At 41.3% G+C, this 22,073-nt stretch overlaps 1 protein-coding gene across 1 annotated transcript in view; it reads left to right on the top strand.

Moving 5' to 3' along the window:
• Window positions 1–11,662, top strand: part of LOC103827011 (mucin-5AC-like) — a 52,351-nt gene extending 40,689 nt beyond the window's left edge. Inside the window, 8 exon segments of the mRNA XM_050974914.1 lie at window positions 529–768; window positions 1,421–1,577; window positions 1,736–1,864; window positions 2,214–2,340; window positions 3,009–3,052; window positions 3,146–3,316; window positions 4,557–7,226; window positions 8,221–11,662. Of these exon segments, the coding sequence (XP_050830871.1) occupies window positions 529–768; window positions 1,421–1,577; window positions 1,736–1,864; window positions 2,214–2,340; window positions 3,009–3,052; window positions 3,146–3,316; window positions 4,557–7,226; window positions 8,221–11,417 (6,735 nt within the window). The 3' untranslated portion in view covers window positions 11,418–11,662.
• The last annotated feature ends 10,411 nt before the right edge of the window (window positions 11,663–22,073 follow it).

Below are 22,073 nucleotides of genomic sequence, written 5' to 3'. Positions count from 1 at the left end.
TTAGATTAGAGAAAAAGCATGTATTGCAGCCTCTCACAGTTGTACAGATCCATACATTCAGAATGAGGGATATTTCTGGATGCACAAGGATAATGTAATTTCTTTATATACCTGTGAGCAGACTTAATGGTAGAGACTCAATTATTAGATTAGGTGGCTGTACTGGTAATACTTAATAGTTAGAAGGTTGTTTTTATATGTATAGCTATTGTATAAAACAAGGCTTAAATGAAAAGCTTAAATCAGCTCTGAGTCCTCACTTCCTTGTTAAAAATATACCTCAAAGACAGAAGGTTATGGTGACAAAGATGATTTTATTGTTCATATTTAAAAGAAAAACGCTGAGAACAGTATCCTTCTAGCCCTAGTGTCATATTCTGTTTCTCTATTCCAGAGTATGAAGATGTTTAGGACTGATAGAATGGAATGCCACCATTCTACGAGATGGATTTCAAGCGTTCTTTCAGTCTCAGATTTTGTTTCAAGTTTTCTCACATCCATTACTCTTTTATGTACATCCTTTTGCAGGGCCAGGTCTGTGGTCTCTGTGGAAATTATGATGGCAACAGCATCAATGACTTTACTACGAGGAGTCAGTCTGTAGTAGAGAATGTCCTAGAGTTTGGAAACAGCTGGAAAGTATCCTCTACATGCCCTGATGCTGCCAGTGTCAGGGACCCGTGTTCTACCAACCCTTATCGGAAGTCCTGGTCGGAGAAGCAGTGTAGCATCATCAACAGCAATGTCTTTGCTGCCTGTCACTCTCAGGTATTACCCAGGCAGACATTTACTGTGGGAAAACTAAGTCTGTGGGTTGTTGAAGGTGCTGTTCTCATAGGTTTTAACATGCCTGCCTTGTTTATTAATATGTTTCACTTCAAATTGTGCCAGGAAAACTCCAGCCTGAATCGCCCTCAGTGGGACAGATTTATAGTTCCTACTTGTAAGAAATAAAAAGACATTTAAAAAAGAAAAATAGCTACAAAAAAATAATAATTTCATAATTACTATGAATTTCCTTGCAGCCTGACTTGAATAAAAATTCTCATATACCAGGTAGAGAAAGCAAGCTCAATGAAATAATAAAACAGGAATGAAGTATCAGCATAGCCTTTACCTGACACCAAGTACATAACAAATGTTGTCAGGTAACTGCAGTTGCTTAATTTTTTTTTTTTGAAAATTAATCTAATCTTACACCAGGATACAAGTCTAGGTTTCTAAAAATCTGGCAATACATGATTTGGATGTATCATTTGGCATCACCTGAGGTGTCTTACAGTGTCTAACAAAAGAAGAAGAAATTACCAATGTAGGCCTTTCCTCTGGGATACTATAATTGTAAGAAAATTACTCTAGCAAAGGTAAGAAATCACTTAGAAGGCAGGATGCATAGTATTATATTTCTGTTTAATAACAGGTTGAACCAGCAAAATATTACCAAGCATGTGTGACAGATGCTTGTGCCTGTGACAGTGGAGGAGACTGTGATTGCTTTTGTACAGCAGTAGCTGCCTATGCTCAAGCATGTAGTGAAGTTGGTGTCTGCATAGCCTGGAGAAGCCCAACAATTTGCCGTAAGTTTTATGTCATAAACACTTCTGAAAGTGTAGCCAAGTGTACAGTATCTTACATATGTGCATTAATATCTCACTGTGTCAATTATTCATGCTTAAGCTATTTGCTCTTTTTTTTTTCTTTCCCTGAATATGTTCAACTTTCTGTTTCTCCTCAGCACTGTTCTGTGATTACTACAATCAGCAAGGAGAATGTGAATGGCACTATAAGCCTTGTGGTGCTTCCTGTATGAAGACCTGTAAGAACCCAAGTGGAAAATGCCTCAATGACCTGCCAGGTTTAGAAGGTAAAAATAGCTGCAAGTACCTCCTAGTGGGTACATACTGCTATATTTTAAATTGTCTTTGATGAAATATATTTCCTCCATCAGCTGCATTTGTACAATTGAATTTGCTCTAGTATCATTACATCTACATGAATGGAGGCAGAGTATGGAAACTGGAGTAAGGTCAGCTCTAGGACCAAGTTCTTATGGATGGGTGCTGCTGATGCTAGTAACTCTGCATTTCTTCCTAGAGCTATTCCAAAACATAAAGTAAAAACATGATGACTGTTTAAAACAAGACCTGCAAATGCATTTGGTGCAAATAAAACCTTTGCTGACTGCATCTCATTCTTCCCTTTTCCACCTTCAGGCTGCTACCCTAACTGCCCACCAGACAAGCCATATTTTCATGAGGATCAGATGAAGTGTGTTAGTCTCTGTGACTGTTATGATGATGAAGATGGAAAGATATATAAGCGAGATGAATGTAATGTATGGTAAGACTTAACATACCAACCTCATCATACACAAGGAAAAAAAGATCAAAACTCCAGGGGGAAGTTGTACGTTCCTGTTATGTGCAGGATCAGTTCATGCTACCCGTGATGAAATAATGCCTTACGATCTAATGCCAGTTTTCCTACTACATTAATAAGAAGGTTTTACATTATTTTATGTTTTAATGAATTTATTTCTGATTATATTGTAAATCCTCAGCATTAAGATACATCAAGAAGTCCTTTATGACTAAGCTATCTTTATTTCACATTCCTGTGGCAGGAAAAATGGCGTGCTGTGTGTAAAGATATTTATTAGTGCCCTGCTTCCAAGGATTTTGTAACATCCTTGCATCATTTGAGCATATAGACTCATCCTTTTAGCCTCCTATTTTAGTACAAAAACATTGCAAATGCAATGAAAGTGATATGAAGGAAAAAAGGAAAGTCTTCCTTAAGACTTCCACCTACAACTTTGCATAATATTTTACTTCCCTTCTGTTTATATTTTTGGGTTAAATATAAAGAAAGATTTTGGAAAATAATGGCCAAAAAGGAGCCAAAACACAAAGTGCCTTGCCTTTTGATGCCAGTATCTGTCAGAAAGATGACAAATAAAATTACATCAGAATCACAAAATATATGGGTTTTTATCCTTTCTGTTTCAGTGAGTGCACATCAGAAGGTTTACAGTGCAAGTTCGATGATAAAGGTAAGACAGCTAAGAAAAATTATTTAGAAAAAGAACTGTTGGATATCATCTTTTCATAGATGCCTGAACTGACAATAAACTTCTGAATTACAGCCTGCAACTGCATTTATGAAGGGAATAGCTATAAATATGGTGAACTCATCTACAACACCACAGATGGAACTGGATGGTGTATCAGTGCAACATGCGATGTCAATGGAACCATAAGCAGAAACATCTTTAAATGTGGCATTTTTACAACAACCCCATTTACATTTTCCACAAGTCAGCCCACAACTACTGCTTCAGGTATGCATGAATAATCTTTAAAATAACTCAAAAATCTCTGTAAGTGACTAAAAATTACCTGAAAGGCAGGACCTTTTAATCAGTTAACAGTATATAATTTTACTTGAAACTATTGACTTCCATAGGAGCCACCAATTCACCTGGCAGCTTTAGGTGAAAAAGAATACTTAAGGATGTAGAAATGAATACAGCATTTCTTACAAACCCAGTCTCCTCTATTTTACCATGGTGATCCTGGGGAAAATTTAATAGTTTATTAATCACTGCATTCCGGAGAATCTTCTAATTTCCTTGCAAAAAAACCCTGCTGTTCAAGACCAACTTCTGAAAACACAAATGACAGTTGCTGCCATTTCTTAAATCAGTGAGCACATAAGAAATTTAGTTTGAGGGAGTGTTTAAACTATTTATAACCATTCTTTGGAACCTTTCCCAATTGTGTTTAATACCCAAATCAACAGTTTCCTTCTACTCCTGGAGTACACTGCTATATTATTCCTGCTGTTAATTAATTACAATGACCAAATTCTGAGTAATTGTGAGAAACGTATCCACAAAATTATACTATAGCAAGAACTAAATGTTCAAATTTAAGTCTTCCATTAAGTAACATTGATATTGAGAAAGTAATCTATTCCACAAGTTATCTCATATGCCAGAAAGTCTTATTAAAATATATAGAAAATACCTATTAGATTATATATTTCATATATAGTATATGTGAATTCTCTACTATAATGTACTACATATAAAATACACGTGTTAAGTATATATTTTATATTTATAAATATGTTACATGTGGTAATATTGAACTACGTAGAAAAGTCATTAACTGGTCAAAATATTTTAAAGTCTGCGTGGTTATGCAGTTAAGTGTAAATAAATACAGAGATAATACCAAGGAGAATAAAACCTCCTCTTCTTATACCAAAGCAATTGTGAGATCTCTTACCTAAGCAGTGACATGCTGTGCAAAGGATATCAGATTACCTATATTTAGCTACAAACCTTTAATAGATGTCCAAGAAACTACCTCTACAATAATAAGACAGGCAAAAAGTCAAAACCTACTTTAGAAATTAAATGAGACTGCCAAAGCAAGTTCATTAAAATTATTAGTAAAAAATTAATAATAGTAAAAAATTATTTACAATTAAAAAAGGTATGGAAGGTGAATAATTTCTTCCTGGAAATCTCTTTAATAAGAACAGACAAGACTTATGTTCCCTCCTTTAAATTACAGAAATGACAACTGCAACACCAGTGACAACAGTATGTGTGAAAAATGTCTGTGTGTGGTCAGAATGGTATGATTCCACTCAGCCTGAAAACAAAGAGGACAGTGGAGATTATGAAACATTTCAAAATCTCAAGGATAAAGGATACAGTGTGTGTACAAACCCAAGCGATGTTCAATGCAGAGCCAAAGAATACCCATATACTGAAATTACCAACCTTAACCAAACAATAGAGTGTAGTCAAAGAAGAGGATTAATATGCAATAACCAAGACCAAGAATCCAAGCAGTGCTATAATTATGAAATCAGAATATCATGCTGCAGATACATACCATGTTCAGAAGCACAAACTACAACACCCACAACCACAAGAGAATTTACAACTACTGCTGAAGAATCAACACCATTTACACTACGGACAACAAAAATACCAACAACACAAAAACAAGAAAGTGAGGTAACTACAACACCATTGAGAGAACAAGAAAGAACGACTCCTCAGAGCGAAACGTCAGTAACAGAAACATCACAAGTTTCAACAACAGGTCACCAATTCACAACTAGTACAGCAGGAACCTCCACTGTGGTAACCCAAGCTCCATCATCACACAATACCATCTCCACTCTCCCAGAATCAACACTACAAACAACACCTGGCACCACCATAATATCTAGTACTACTGCCCTGCCAACACAAGGCACCACTGTCACTACACCCGGACCAAGAGAGACAACCCAAGCTACCACCACTGCCAGCACCTCCACAACAACCAGAGAAATCAGCACTATGTCTACAGAAGGAACTCTACCAACTGTACTATCCACAGTTGCTATTCAAACAACATCAACAATTGCTGCCTCCACTGCTGAAACAAAAAAAAAACCCACTACTAGCAACACACCCGCCTCCAGCACCACGGGCTCAGCCAGAGAGGAAACAACCATCACCACTACCACCACCAGAACCTCTCCCGCTCAGACTGAAGGCACAACCACCACTACCCCACCCACAACAACAGCGCCCACGCCAGCCGCCACCACTATCCGCATCTCCAATAGCACAGACAACTGCGTGGTGGAGAGCTGTGCCTGGACAGTCTGGTTCAACGTGGACTCCCCTACTGCAGGCAGTGAAAATGGAGATTTAGAGACATTTGAAAACATCAGAGCTGCTGGGTATGAATTCTGTGAGAAGCCACAAGACATCCAGTGCCGAGCTAAAGACTACCCTGACTCAGTCGTGAAAACAATGGAACAGAAATTTGACTGCAGCCTTGAAAGGGGGCTTGTGTGCAGAAATAAGGATCAGACTCTCAAGTATCCCATGTGCTTTGACTACGAGGTCTCAGTGCTGTGCTGTGAACGAAAACTGTGCCAGACAACAGTACCAACCCCAGCAACCACTGTAGCAACACAACCTACATTAACACCACCTGCTGACCCCATTCTTATACTGCGAGAAACAACAACCACCGCAGGAACAACAAGTACCCTCTCAACACAAGGCACCACCATTGTCACCCCAAGATACACTGAGCCTCTGAAAATAACAACCACCATTGGCACCTCGGCTGTCCCCAGAACCACAGCTTCAGTCAGAGAAAGCACAACCATCATCTCTACCACCACCAGCACCTCACCCCCTAAGACTGAAGGTACAACCACCATCATCCCAACAACAACAAGAGTGCCTACACCGGCCACAAACACTGCCAGCACCTCTAAGACTACCGAGAGAAGTACCACAAGAACTTCTGCAACCTCTGCTCCAGGAGAAAGCTCCACTGTGGCAACCCAGGCTCCAACATCTCCCACAACACCCTCTGAAGTTAAAATAACAACCAAAACAGCCTCCACAGCTCGCCCCAGCACCACGGGCTCAGCCAGAGAGGAAACAACCATCATCACTACCACCACCAGAACCTCTCCCGCTCAGACTGAAGGCACAACCACCACTACCCCACCCACAACAACAGCGCCCACGCCAGCCGCCACCACTATCCGCATCTCCAATAGCACAGACAACTGCGTGGTGGAGAGCTGTGCCTGGACAGTCTGGTTCAACGTGGACTCCCCTACTGCAGGCAGTGAAAATGGAGATTTAGAGACATTTGAAAACATCAGAGCTGCTGGGTATGAATTCTGTGAGAAGCCACAAGACATCCAGTGCCGAGCTAAAGACTACCCTGACTCAATCGTGAAAACAATGGAACAGGTATTTGACTGCAGCCTTGAAAGGGGGCTTGTGTGCAGAAATAAGGATCAGACTCTCAAGTACCCCATGTGCTTTGACTACGAGGTCTCAGTGCTGTGCTGTGAACGAAAACCGTGCCAGACAACAGTACCAACCCCAGCAACCACTGTAAGCTCCTCCACAACACACTTCCCAGCAGAAACTACCACAGTAGCAACACAACCTGCATCAACAACAACTGCTGTCCCCACACTTCCACTGCGAGAAAAAACCACCGCAGGAACAAGTACCCTCTCAACACAAGGCACCACCATTGTCACCCCAAGATACACTGAGCCTCTGAAAATAACAACCACCATTGGCACCACGGCTGTCCCCAGCACCACAGCTTCAGTCAGAGAAAGCACAACCATCATCTCTACCACCACCAGAACCTCTCCCCCTCAGACTGAAGGTACAACCACCATCATCCCAACAACAACAAGAGTGCCTTCACCGGCCACAAACACTGCCAGCACCTCTAGGACTACCGAGAGAAGTACCACAAGAACTTCTGCAACCTCTGCTCCAGGAGAAAGCTCCACTGTGGCAACCCAGGCTCCAACATCTCCCACAACACCCTCTGAAGTTAAAATAACAACCACAACAGGCTCCACAGCTCGCCCCAGCACCACGGGCTCAGCCAGAGAGGAAACAACCATCATCACTACCACCACCAGAACCTCTCCCGCTCAGACTGAAGGCACAACCACCACTACCCCACCCACAACAACAGCGCCCACGCCAGCCGCCACCACTATCCGCATCTCCAATAGCACAGACAACTGCGTGGTGGAGAGCTGTGCCTGGACAGTCTGGTTCAACGTGGACTCCCCTACTGCAGGCAGCGAAAATGGAGATTTAGAGACATTTGAAAACATCAGAGCTGCTGGGTATGAATTCTGTGAGAAGCCACAAGACATCCAGTGCCGAGCTAAAGACTACCCTGACTCAATCGTGAAAACAATGGAACAGGTATTTGACTGCAGCCTTGAAAGGGGGCTTGTGTGCAGAAATAAGGATCAAACTCTCAAGTACCCCATGTGCTTTGACTACGAGGTCTCAGTGCTGTGCTGTGAACGAAAACCGTGCCAGACAACAGTACCAACCCCAGCAACCACTGTAAGCTCCTCCACAACACACTTCCCAGCAGAAACTATCACAGTAGCAACACAACCTGCATCAACAACAACTGCTGTCCCCACACTTCCACTGCGAGAAAAAAACCACCGCAGGAACAAGTACCCTCTCAACACAAGGCACCACCATTGTCACCCCAAGATACACTGAGCCTCTGAAAATAACAACCACCATTGGCACCACGGCTGTCCCCAGCACCACAGCTTCAGTCAGAGAAAGCACATCCATCATCTCTACCACCACCAGAACCTCTCCCCCTCAGACGGAAGGTACAACCACCATCATCCCAACAACAACAAGAGTGCCTACACCGGCCACAAGCACTGCCAGCACCTCTAAGACTACCGAGGGTAGTACCACAAGAACTTCTGCCACCTCTGCTCCAGGAGAAAGCTCCACTGTGGCAACCCAGGCTCCAAAATCTCCCACAACAGCCTCTGAAGTTAAAATAACAACCACAACAGGCTCCACAGCTCGCCCCAGCACCACGGGCTCAGCCAGAGAGGAAACAACCATCACCACTACCACCACCAGCACCTCTCCCCCTCAGACTGAAGGTACAACCACCATCATCCCAACAACAACAAGAGTGCCTACACCGGCCACAAACACTGCCAGCACCTCTAAGACTACCGAGAGAAGTACCACAAGAACTTCTGCCACCTCTGCTCCAGGAGAAAGCTCCACTGTGGCAACCCAGGCTCCAACATCTCCCACAACAGCCTCTGAAGTTAAAATAACAACCACAACAGGCTCCACAGCTCGCCCCAGCACCACGGGCTCAGCCAGAGAGGAAACAACCATCATCACTACCACCACCAGAACCTCTCCCGCTCAGACTGAAGGCACAACCACCACTACCCCACCCACAACAACAGCGCCCACGCCAGCCGCCACCACTATCCGCATCTCCAATAGCACAGACAACTGCGTGGTGGAGAGCTGTGCCTGGACAGTCTGGTTCAACGTGGACTCCCCTACTGCAGGCAGCGAAAATGGAGATTTAGAGACATTTGAAAACATCAGAGCTGCTGGGTATGAATTCTGTGAGAAGCCACAAGACATCCAGTGCCGAGCTAAAGACTACCCTGACTCAATCGTGAAAACAATGGAACAGGTATTTGACTGCAGCCTTGAAAGGGGGCTTGTGTGCAGAAATAAGGATCAAACTCTCAAGTACCCCATGTGCTTTGACTACGAGGTCTCAGTGCTGTGCTGTGAACGAAAACCGTGCCAGACAACAGTACCAACCCCAGCAACCACTGTAAGCTCCTCCACAACACACTTCCCAGCAGAAACTACCACAGTAGCAACACAACCTGCATCAACAACAACTGCTGTCCCCACACTTCCACTGCGAGAAACAACAACCACCGCAGGAACAACAAGTACCCTCTCAACACAAGGCACCACCATTGTCACCCCAAGATACACTGAGCCTCTGAAAATAACAACCACCATTGGCACCACGGCTGTCCCCAGCACCACAGCTTCAGTCAGAGAAAGCACATCCATCATCTCTACCACCACCAGAACCTCTCCCCCTCAGACGGAAGGTACAACCACCATCATCCCAACAACAACAAGAGTGCCTACACCGGCCACAAGCACTGCCAGCACCTCTAAGACTACCGAGGGTAGTACCACAAGAACTTCTGCCACCTCTGCTCCAGGAGAAAGCTCCACTGTGGCAACCCAGGCTCCAAAATCTCCCACAACAGCCTCTGAAGTTAAAATAACAACCACAACAGGCTCCACAGCTCGCCCCAGCACCACGGGCTCAGCCAGAGAGGAAACAACCATCACCACTACCACCACCAGCACCTCTCCCCCTCAGACTGAAGGTACAACCACCATCATCCCAACAACAACAAGAGTGCCTACACCGGCCACAAACACTGCCAGCACCTCTAAGACTACCGAGAGAAGTACCACAAGAACTTCTGCCACCTCTGCTCCAGGAGAAAGCTCCACTGTGGCAACCCAGGCTCCAACATCTCCCACAACAGCCTCTGAAGTTAAAATAACAACCACAACAGGCTCCACAGCTCGCCCCAGCACCACGGGCTCAGCCAGAGAGGAAACAACCATCATCACTACCACCACCAGAACCTCTCCCGCTCAGACTGAAGGCACAACCACCACTACCCCACCCACAACAACAGCGCCCACGCCAGCCGCCACCACTATCCGCATCTCCAATAGCACAGACAACTGCGTGGTGGAGAGCTGTGCCTGGACAGTCTGGTTCAACGTGGACTCCCCTACTGCAGGCAGCGAAAATGGAGATTTAGAGACATTTGAAAACATCAGAGCTGCTGGGTATGAATTCTGTGAGAAGCCACAAGACATCCAGTGCCGAGCTAAAGACTACCCTGACTCAATCGTGAAAACAATGGAACAGGTATTTGACTGCAGCCTTGAAAGGGGGCTTGTGTGCAGAAATAAGGATCAGACTCTCAAGTACCCCATGTGCTTTGACTACGAGGTCTCAGTGCTGTGCTGTGAACGAAAACCGTGCCAGACAACAGTACCAACCCCAGCAACCACTGTAGCAACACAGCCTGCAGAAACACCAACTGCTGTCCCCACACTTCCACAGCAAGAAACAACAACCACTGCAGGAACAACAAGTACCCTCTCAACACAAGGCACCACCATTGTCACCCCAAGATACACTGAGCCTCTGAAAATAACAACCACCATTGGCACCACAGCTGTCCCCAGCACCACAGCTTCAGTCAGAGAAAGCACAACCATCATCTCTACCACCACCAGAACCTCTCCCCCTCAGACTGAAGGTACAACCACCATCATCCCAACAACAACAAGAGTGCCTACACCGGCCACAAACACTGCCAGCACTTCCAGGACTACTGAGGGAAGCACCACAAGAACTTCTGCCACCTCTGCTCCAGGAGAAAGCTCCACTGTGGCAACCCAGGCTCCAACATCTCCCACAACAGCCTCTGAAGTTAAAATAACAACCACAACAGGCTCCACAGCTCGCCCCAGCAGCACGGGCTCAGCCAGAGAGGAAACAACCATCACCACTACCACCACCAGAACCTCTCCCACTCAGACTGAAGGTACAACCACCATCATCCCAACAACAACAAGAGTGCCTACACCAGCCACAAGCACTGCCAGCACCTCCACAACCATGAGGGAAATCAGCACTACATCTACAGAAAAAACTCTTCCAACTGTTTTACCCAGTGTTCCTATTCAGACAACATCAACAATTAATGCCTCCACAGATAAAATAAAATTGGGAACCACTGCAGGCACCACCTTTGGCCCCAGCACTACGGGCTCAGCCAGAGAGGAAACAACCATCATCACTAGCACCATCAGCCCTGCCTCCACTTCACCTGAAATAAGATTAATAACCACTTCTGGCCCCTCAGCTGTGCTCACTACCACTCTTCCTCAGACTGAAAGTACCACAGGTAAATTCTTATAACATTCTTTTCTCCTACTGTAGAAAATACTGCTATAACAGCTTTCTTCAGCACCGCTCTCAGCCCTGGTATGTCATTGTCTACTTTTTAAAATTTTACAACCATTTTTTTCTTTAGACCAACATTCATATCTTTGTGGTCTGTGGCTTCTTTCTCTAAACCAGTCTGTGATTATATGAATCTACAACCATTTATATTCTTTAAAACACATAAACCAATTTTTAATCTGTCTCCCCCTTTGTTACTAATGTTTATGTTTGCCAGCTTGGTTAACTTCATAGTATTAATTCTTATTTAAATGAAAAAAGTTGAAACTTTTAAAAACATTAGAGATAAATCTCATCAGATTTGCCAAAGGCTAGATGTTATTCAATGTGCAATGAAAAAATTTCCACAATCTCCACTTATATTTGAACACAACATTTACTTGGTTTGCCAGAATGTAGAATAGACCTCTTGAAGATATGAAAATTATTAGATCAAAATCCTGTACCCACAAACTAAATGATTACTTGTACTCAACAGTAGCTTCAACTGGTACATCACAATCAAGTCATGTTACAACAAGCACTCCTGCAACCTTCAGTTCTTCTACCAGCACATCTCTTACATCCAGCAAAACACCTCCATGCTTTTGTCATGTGTTTGAAACTTTATTTTCTCCTGGTAAGTATCTTATTTTATGATTATAAAAGATTTCATAAGTAATATAAACCTTTAAGACTCTATTCAATTAAAGATAACCACTCAAAATCATCTAAACATAGAACGTTTTATACATGAATACACTTAATATTTTCACAATATTTTCTTGTTTTATCTCCCTATGTATTTTCATTCCTGTAATTTCTCTTCCAATTTTCATCTGCAGGGGAAGTGGTATACAACAGAACAGATAGAGCTGGCTGTAATTTTTATGCAATTTGCAGCAAGGAATGTGAGATTGAGCCCTTCCAAGGGCCATGTCCTGTGACAACTCCTGCTCCTTCAGTCGCCTCCTCAACTACATCACAAGCTGCCTCAACAACCACCGCAACAACCACCACAACTTCAGTAGAAAGAAACTGCACTGATGTCAATCCTGCACGAAAGGTGGTTCCCCTCCCTGCTTTCTAATACACCACTGTTGCAAAACCAGACCGATTTCTGTCCTTTAACAGCCAATTCAAATCAACCTCTATGTATCTCAATAACAAAGTTGGTCGTGTAACAAATGACCTGACAGCACACAATTATTTAACCTGGCATTACCAGACTTTTAAGTAATCTCTTGGTGGAAAAGCTCACCATTTCAGAGACTTTTGGTTTTAATAAAATTCATTTAAATTTCATAGACATAAGTAGATTAGCTGTGAAATGTAAAATACCATTCTTTTTATGCAGAACAAAATTCTGTGGTTATTCTTAGCATACCTGTTCTTAAATGATGTGGTAAAACAACTCCAATCTGCATTTCCTACGAATTTTTAGAGTATATCTTAAGTTAAAACTGAACAGCTAGGATGAAGGAGCATTTAAGAAGAAATAATTTACATATTTTCAGCCTGGAGAAGAGTGGGTGGATGAATGCCAGAAATGTGTCTGTGACTCCCTCACTGCTACTGTGCAATGCCAGCCGCTCCCATGCCAAACAGCTCAGCAAGCAACTTGTGACCTGGGATTTGTTTCCATGGCTGTACTGCCACAAAAAGACCCATGTTGTCCTGCATTTAAATGCCGTAAGTATTAAAAATACATGTATAAATACCACTCCAGTAAATTACATTTGCACTTCTGTCAATAACCTAAGGAAGTTCTTAATGGATCACAATAACAGCAAAATATTTCTTAAATTTTTCTGTCTCAGTGAACACACAACTATTTTTGGCTAAATATGCATTGAAGCCTTGTTTTAAAAAAATAATGTTATTTTCATTTAACTTTGATGAGAGGATGGGTGGGAGAGCAGAATAATACTTTGAACATTCACTGGTCTATGTAGCTTATGTATCTTTGTACCTGTATTTATAAATGTTATCCATGCATCTTTTTCATCTTATTAATGGAACATTGGAGCACATTAACACTAGCCTAAATGCAACTAAACTAAGATGCATAAACACAAGAATAAGCCACTATAAAGCTTAACAGTTAACTACAAGACCCAGTAATAGGAAGCAATAGCACAAAGTGAATTGTAATCAGTAACTGAATTGACAGTGTATGAAAAGTAATAATTATATTTACGCTCTTGCCAGATGCTCATAAAAATGAAATAATCCTACAGTAATATTAGTTTATTTATAAACATACACTTTTATATACATAAATTTAATGTATGTATATTTGTGCAAAAGACTAAAAAGAAAAAAGTACCCACAAATTAAGCCTGAAAAAGGAAAGTCAGAACAAAGGAAGGAACAGGCAAGTTTAAAGCCATTCTGTGAAAGACATAGATGGGTTCTGCCATGTTGTCAGATTTACATTATGTAGGATTACCTTTAGTAGGAACACCTTAGCAAGAATGCCTTTTTCCACAGGGTCAATCTTCCATACTAGCCATTTTCTGAAAGGTCATAAAGAATGAATAACTGAAGCATCTTTGTTTATCACTGGAGGCTGGGGTCTCCCAAAGGAAACAACTAATTTAATTTGAATTGAACCAGATATTGAAAGGGCAAAAAAGGGATTTTTCAGGCATAGCTCAAGTTTGAAGCCATTTCTCTCCACCTCTTCCGGCTGATTTTAATAATGAAACTTTACTTAAACATTCAGCTACACTACCGATGAAGTCTAAGCACATAGGGGGATTGAATTCAAGTTTTCCATACTCTCTGCGTTACTAACTAACATCTTGACTTCTCAGGAAGACTCACAATTTCAGTTACTCTGGAATTCATTTTTTGTTTTGTGTTTTAGAACCAATACCTGATGTCTGTGTGATTAATGAAACGTTGTACACGGTAAGAATGATATAGCAGTAAATTGCTGGAAATGAAAAGTACATCCTTTCTACCAAAATAAGTCTTTGAGAAAGTTCTTTTCCCAGTATATCTTTTGGGGGTTTTTCTCTCTAGCCCTTAATTGGAAGTTGTTTGGTTATTTAGAGTCAAAATCAAATTTGTCACAGAAGTCTTCCTCATCGAGTAGTATAAAAGTACATTTTTAGCAATGTACTTTCTTTCTAAGCTTCCTTTTACTGTAATGAATGAATTTGCCAGACAATCTGATGGATAGACCAAACTCAATTGCTCTTTGAAATAAGCCCAGAAAACCTTAAAAACCAAAGCTAACATTTTTGATTTGATAGCTAAACCCTTTTGCTAAAATTGGTACTTAGGTCATTAACTCGTAACTTAAATATTAGCACTGGAGTCTTTGGGGATGCATTTCAGAAAGACTAAAATCCTCATGTAAATTTAGATCTCTGCTTAGGTATCTGCATACATAAAGGCCTGTTTTAGTCCCTGCTTTTAAATTATAATTGTTTTACAGCCACTAAACATAACTTAGAGGAAAAATATTCTTAAATGGAGCATTGAAAATCTGGTAAAATTATTAGACAGTACAAACCAATCTTAATTTAATTTAATTAATTTACTGCTCCCTTTTAGATTGTTTCATTTAGTTTCCTCTTAATATGAGCTTTCCTGCAAGGCACAAAGCCAAAAGAACTCTACGTTCAAAGAGAATTTGAGAACTGTCATACTTGTGTTTGAGCAACCTTGATGCTTCTCAGCAATGCTTTGAACTCTGCCTTTATCTTATATAGAAACTGTTGGCATTTGAATGTTTTTTGGGGTTTTTTTTCTGTCTTGCAGGTTGGAAAATCAGTAGTAATCGATTCATGTAAGAAGTGTACCTGCAGTTCTGAGAAGGATCCAGAGACTAATGCAAACATTATGCACTGTGAAACAGTTGAGTGTGAGACATCTTGCCCACTGGTGAGTTCAGTTTTTCTAGGCTGCCCAGTCAGCTACAGCAAGACTAGAATTCTCCATCACCAATTCAACATACTTTCTCCTTCATCTCTTTCCGAGTAGGGTTACCGATACATGACTGAGGAAGGAGAGTGCTGTGGGAAGTGTATTGAAGTAGCTTGCAAAGTCAAACTCAGTAATGGCACTATTCATGTCCTCAATGTAAGTATTCCTTTCATTTCAGATCTATCTGTTCGCCCATACAAGTTAGAACAGCTAAGAGTCAACTCATGTCCCTTACTGATAAAAATAAAATACTGAAATTACTCCAAAAAACAATGTATCAGCTTTCTGAGTTGAACATTATTTGGTATCAAATTCTTGATTTTTGTGCCTAATAGACCAATGGTTTTTAATTTATGGTCCAGGATTTAAACTTTCAAGCTAGCTACAGTTTGTAGAATTTCATTTCTGCCACTTGAAAGTTCAGAAGCATCTGAGAATCTTTGAGGAGTGAGAACTTAATTAGCTCAGACATATTGATCATAATGAAAAGAAACAACTTTTGCTTTTCTCATAAAATCTTAGGTTAATGAGATCCTGCCACTCGATCAGTGCAGCCACTACAGATGTGAAAAAGTTGAAGATCAGTTTGTTGCAGTCCAAACTAAACGAGTATGCCCGGAGCACGACCCCGAAGAGTGCGATCCTGTAAGTTTTTATCAGTCTTTCATTGACTCAGTTCAGTTTAAATGAATAAGGAGGGACAAGGAAGAATACAACAAATCACTTCCACTGAAGTGGCAGGAATGTCTTAAGGATGAAACTAGGCTTGCTCTATGATTAATAATAGGAAAAGCATAGTATTTTCTCATGAGGCTACAAGTATTGAAGACTCCTATGTTCATTCAGGATTCATCCCAGAGAAGCCTTCTGCCCAGTAGCAGTAGTGCTAACTAATATTCTTACTCAGGATTGTAATCCTTGTACTAATACAAATCCTCCTTCTTTTACAAAGGATGAAACAGAGCTTACATCTGATGGCTGCTGCATAATATGTAAACGTAAGTAATGCTGTGTTTATGTGTTCTGCCTGAAGAGCACTCTATTCAACCTGTAACTATCTTTGAGTGGATGGAAGGATTCTTCACTCACCCTGTTTTCACGCAGTCTATTTAAATCCTGTGTTTCACTGTTTATTCAAAAGAAAAATGCAATTTTTTTTCCTGATACTGAATACCGCAAGTCAAACCAGCAGTACTCAAGCCTCTGCATTATCTTCCAAAGGCTCTTTACAGCTAAAAATCAAAGAATAATCTGAAAACTCCATATACATTTCACAGTACCCATCCCATCACATACTACAGATTCTCAGTAATCAGACATCAAGCACTTTGAAACTGGTTTACAATTCCTTTCATTCAGAACTAGAGGACTGAAGTATATTTTCTCTCCTCCCCTTTTTTTATGAAGCTAAAAGCTGCAAGACTCGCACCGAGGAAACCGTGATCCGCCATGCTGACTGTGAGTCTTCTGGATCTGTTGAGCTCTCATATTGTGCAGGAACTTGTCCTGGCTCCTCAATGTAAGTTCTAAAAATTCATTTAACATCTCTATGGCTTCCTTTATCTGGTCTATCAAGTTATCACCCAATGATACTAAGGGAACTGGAGAAAGTGCTTACAAAGCCACTCTCAATAATTTGTCAGCAGTCTGGTTAACCATGGAGGTCCCAGTTGACTGCAGGTCAGCACATGAGATACTCATCTACAATAAAGTTTGGAGAAAAGATCCAGGGAAGTACAGGCCTGTCCTTCCTGGTGCCAGGGAAGGACATGGAGCAGATTATCTTGACTGTGATCATGGAGTACATACAGGGTAAAAAGGGGATAAGGACCAGCCAGGATGGGTTTGGGAAAAGCAGCTGCTGCTTGACCAACCTGATCTTCTTCTTCTAGTGGGGTGACCCACTTAGGGGATGAGAAAAAGGCTGTGGATATTGTCTACCCAGACTTTATAAAGTTTTGGACAGCACTTCCCACAGCATTCTCTTGGAGAAACTGGGAGCTCATAGCTTGGACAGGTGAACTGTTCATTGCATAAAAAACTTCATGGCCTGGATGGTCAGGCCCAGAGGGTGGTGTTGAGTGGAGTTACCTCCAGCTGGAGGATGGTCATCAGTAGTGTTTCCTGGGGCTCAGTGTTGCAGCCAGTCCTGTTTCGTATCTTTTTCAATAATTGTGTGAGGTTCAATAAGGCTTAGTGCTGCATCCTGCCTTTGGGTCACAACAAGCCCAGACAGTACTACAGGCTGGGGCAGAGGGGCTGGGAAGTTGACCAGTGGAAAAGGACCTGGGGATGTTGGTGACAGCAGCTGGTGACATGAGCCAGTGTGTGTGCCCAGGTAGCCAAGATGACCAAGAACATCCTGGCCTCAATCAGCAATAGTGTGGCCAGCAGGACCAGGACAATGTACTTGGCCATAGTGAGGCCACACCTCGAGTCCTGTGTCCAGTTCTGGGCCTCTCCCTGAAAGACATGGAGGTACTGAAGCATGTCCAGAGAAGGGCAAAAGAGTAGGGTTAGGGTCTGGAGCACAAGTCTGGAAGAGCAGCTGAGAGAGTTGGAAGTGTTTAACCTGGAGAAAAGGAGGCTCAGGGGAAATATTCACACTCTCTACAACTGCCTGAAAGGAGGGTGTAGTGAGGTGGGGGTTGATCTTTTCTCCCAGGTAACAAATGAAAGGATGAGAGGAAATGGCTTCAAGTTGCACCAGAAAGGGTTTAGATTGGATATTAGGAAATATTTCTTCACTGAAATGGTTGTCATGCACTGGAACAGGTTGCCCAAGGAAGCAGTTCAGTCACCATCCCTTAAAGTATTTAAAAGACATGCAGGTGTGGCACTTGGACTCAGTTTAGTGATGGACTGGGTAGTGCTGAGTTAATGCTTAGACTCGATGACCTGAAAGGTCTGTTCCAACCTACACGATTCTATGATTGCAGAACAGTAACAAAGTTAATGTGTTTATATGATTCCGTTGAATTGAATTGGATTCAATGGAAGCAAGAACAGTTTCACTATTGAAGACAAAAAAAATCATAAGTGTGTGTGACAAGGAGGAAAAGAGGATGTTAATAAAAAAACCCCAAAACTAAGCCAAACACTCGCAAAACAAAAATCACTGAGGGGGTTTTCTGTGTGTTTTTAACAAGATGCATTTTTTCCCCCGGCGGAACACAGGTACTCTTTTGAAGCAAACCAGATGGAACACAATTGTGGTTGCTGCCAGGAACTCGGCACCCAAACAAGAGAGGTGACCTTGACTTGTCAAAATGGAACCACCATAAATTATACCTATCTCTACGTGGAAACCTGTCAGTGTGTGAATGCTTGCTCTTCAGAAACCACTGCAGCACCTGACTACCAATTCCAACAATCTAGAAAATACGGCTCCCAATTGCAACAGGCTGTATCACTTGGTTCCCAATGGCAACTCAGCTGAGAATATGATCACTGGAAAAAGAAAGCAGAGACCCTAGAGAAGCTGGAATCATGTCCTCCCCAAAATAACTTGTGCTCCTTCTTTAACATTCTTTTTTCATTACTTACTTGTAAAAATAATTAAAAAAAAGGTCAATTAAATTTCAGTGTTTGGGGTTTTTTTTTTTAAATATTACAGTATTGAAGAGTAAAACCAGATGACTGCAAAATACCTCATGTAACTTACAGAAATATGCAAGCACATGCTTTATCATAAAACTTATATTTGAGGTCAAAAAGAATTAAGGAGTCTCTAAAAAATAAAGCAAGAAAACATAGCAGCTACATTGCACTTCTTGATCCTAGTGAGAGCATTATTGCATATCCTTTTTATAGACATAATAGTCCTAACACATTTCAAAACTAGGGACGAAGCTGTTTTACTTGATGAATAAAACTTTAAGTACTTCTCAGTCATGGTGACTGTTAAATACCCATCTTTACCTAAATGACAGCGAGTCCAATGAATGGCACCAGGAAGTTTTCTGACTCAGAGGGGTATATTCTCTAGCAGTCTTTGGGAATACAAAACAAAATTCCTTCACCAATGTCCAAATAGCTCTTCTCACTGGCATAAAAGGTACAAAGATGAAAAAACTCTTATTTGCTCACTTCCACCTCTTTTAGTTTGTTCCTCGTGCTGTGTGTACTGTGAGTTTGCTTCAGCAAACTCACGTTTCACGGAGCAGTGTGGAGGATCTTGCTACCACTCCATTGGTCCAACACTGCTGTGTGGCCACCAGGCTTATGTCCAGCAAGCCTGGGTTTAGTCCTTTTCCCCTTCAATCCACTTTAATGCTCTTTCAATGAGCACTGCACCCTCCTGCAAAGATCCTTCTGTCTGAGACAGGTGTACCCAGCTGTTGCCACCAAATATCAATCTGCTGGTTTTTCTTGTTTCTTCCCTCACCATTCCCTGCAACTGGAAGGATAAAGAAGAACACTACTCATGCTCCTGATCCCATAGTAACCAGGCGTCCCAAGGCCCCAAAACCTCTTCTGATTGTCCTTGGCCTTCATATTGCAAACTTCTTAACTGCCTACATGAGAAAGCAATAGTGGGTAATAATCCAAGAGCTGTACCAGAGCTAAAGGTTTCCTCATCTCATCTGTAACCCAGGCCCCAGGGAATATGACTTCCCTATGAAGTGAGGCTTGTCAGGAAATTGGACCCTCTGTTCCCCTCACTGGAGGATCTCCTGTGCCAATACGTCATCTTTCTTTCTGGAACCAGTTTCAACACAGTGCTTAGAGGAACTTCACCTTAGTGAGTCTTCCTACAGAGATGAACCACTGTCCTCATCATTTGGTTTCCACTTGTAGAACCTTGTACCTATTAAACAAGGGCACCTGGGAAGGTGGGGTAGTCACAGAGGAGTATCCTGGCCATACCAGGCAGGAATTTGTAACCATTACCCCCATTACATAACTCTTTTATAACTACTAAAAAAACAATTTAAAAAAAAGCTTTAGGCATTTTAAATCAACTTAATACTCCACATTAAATTGATGACTATTACAGAGGTAACAAATTTAAACCAGAAAAACATTGTCCTGTGAGTGTTAAGTGCCTGGTAATCCACAGAGAAAACCATGGACCGCAGAGACATGGAAAGAGTAATTCACTGGAGTTATTTTATAATTGGAGATAATTTTAAAATAAATTTAACTATCCTTCATTCTTTTTCAATGGTAAATACATTAAACTTATAAGAATTGTCCATTTTTCATACACTGAAATGTTTTAAAAACCTGTTCTAAGTGAACTCTTTGAATACTTTAAACAGTAGTACTTTTATAATTCTCTCATCCATGGAAACACATATGTAGCTCAGATAATTTTCAATCTACTTGCTTTCCATAAATTCACTTTTCTCATCTATATGCAAATTTTCCTTCAAAAGTTATACCATAACCTAAGTATATCTTATAAAATTAATTATGCTTTTTGGCAAGATAGTAAAGAAAATGCTTCTAAAATACACTGCTGCATGAAAATAGATTAACTTGTGTTTCTGACTAAGCTTCCTGAGCTTTCTCTTCTAGATCCTCAAGTCTTCAGTAGGCTACAACTCAAAACTGCAGAGAAGATTGCTAATATGGTTTTTCATTTTTCCTTCTTATTCTAGGAAAACAGATATTTGCATTTCTCGTAGAGGTCTTGCTCACACTGATGTTCTGAAATGTTTTAATAATTCAAAATATACTGATTTCTCTTTTTACCCACATACATCATCACTGATTAACACTGAAATGAAAAAGCTAATAAAAATACAAAATGTTAAATAGATGCTTCAGCAGCCACAAGAACACCAACATTTGTTTAAAGTAAACTAATTTTCACTCTTCCTATCTCTCACAGCAAAATGGAGAAATGTGAAAACAAACTGTAACCTTTGAAGATAAATTGGGATAGAAAGTGATACTCAAGGGCTAGAAAAAAAGCACAATTTTAACATAGTTTGATTTCATAGTAGGTACTCAATACTTTAAGGAAATAAAGAAAAAACAGCTGTGAAAAATTCCTCTAAACTATCATTTGTTAAAAAAACCAAAACTCTTGATTTGGTTTTTTAACAACTCTTGAAAAAGCACACTATGAATGAACAGTAAATCCCAAAATTAGCTTGCTAATACAGTAATACTTCAGGCTAGCAGTTGGTTAATAATCACCATTATAACTGCGCATGGTGATGCTGCTAAGTGAGAGAGGGCCCCAGCTACATTTGCCACCACAGTACTAGAAAGAGATGCTATGCAAACCAAATCTTTCAAATTAATTTATCATATATTAGCAGATAAAGCCAGCTCTTTTTGTAGCTGGATAGCACACATGGTCCATTTCTTAACTCTTCATTTGGACACCACTTCCATCCAGAGTCCTCAATCCTTCACACTGCAGCATTCCCTCCACACCCACGTGCCATTTTTCCCTCCTCCCCTGCTCTCCAATGCTGTCCTTCAAACAATACAGGATAACTACTGCCTTCTTCTGTCCTCCAGACCTGCAACAGCATATTTCATTGAGAAAGAAGCCCCTAGAAGAGTCAGAAAGAGGCACCTACCTGTAGAGGAATTCTCAAAGTACTTCTGAGCATTTACTGTTACTGTTCCCACCAGATGGTCACATAAAGAAGCAGTGTAGTTTGCCAACCAATGTTCAACACTGAATAGAAGACAGTAACCAATACCTGAATCTTAGACCAGTCAAAGACT

The sequence above is a fragment of the Serinus canaria genome, chromosome 5 (genome assembly GCF_022539315.1).
Source record: "Serinus canaria isolate serCan28SL12 chromosome 5, serCan2020, whole genome shotgun sequence".
NCBI classification, from domain to species: Eukaryota; Metazoa; Chordata; class Aves; order Passeriformes; family Fringillidae; genus Serinus; species Serinus canaria.
This window is presented reverse-complemented; position numbering and strand designations above follow the sequence as displayed.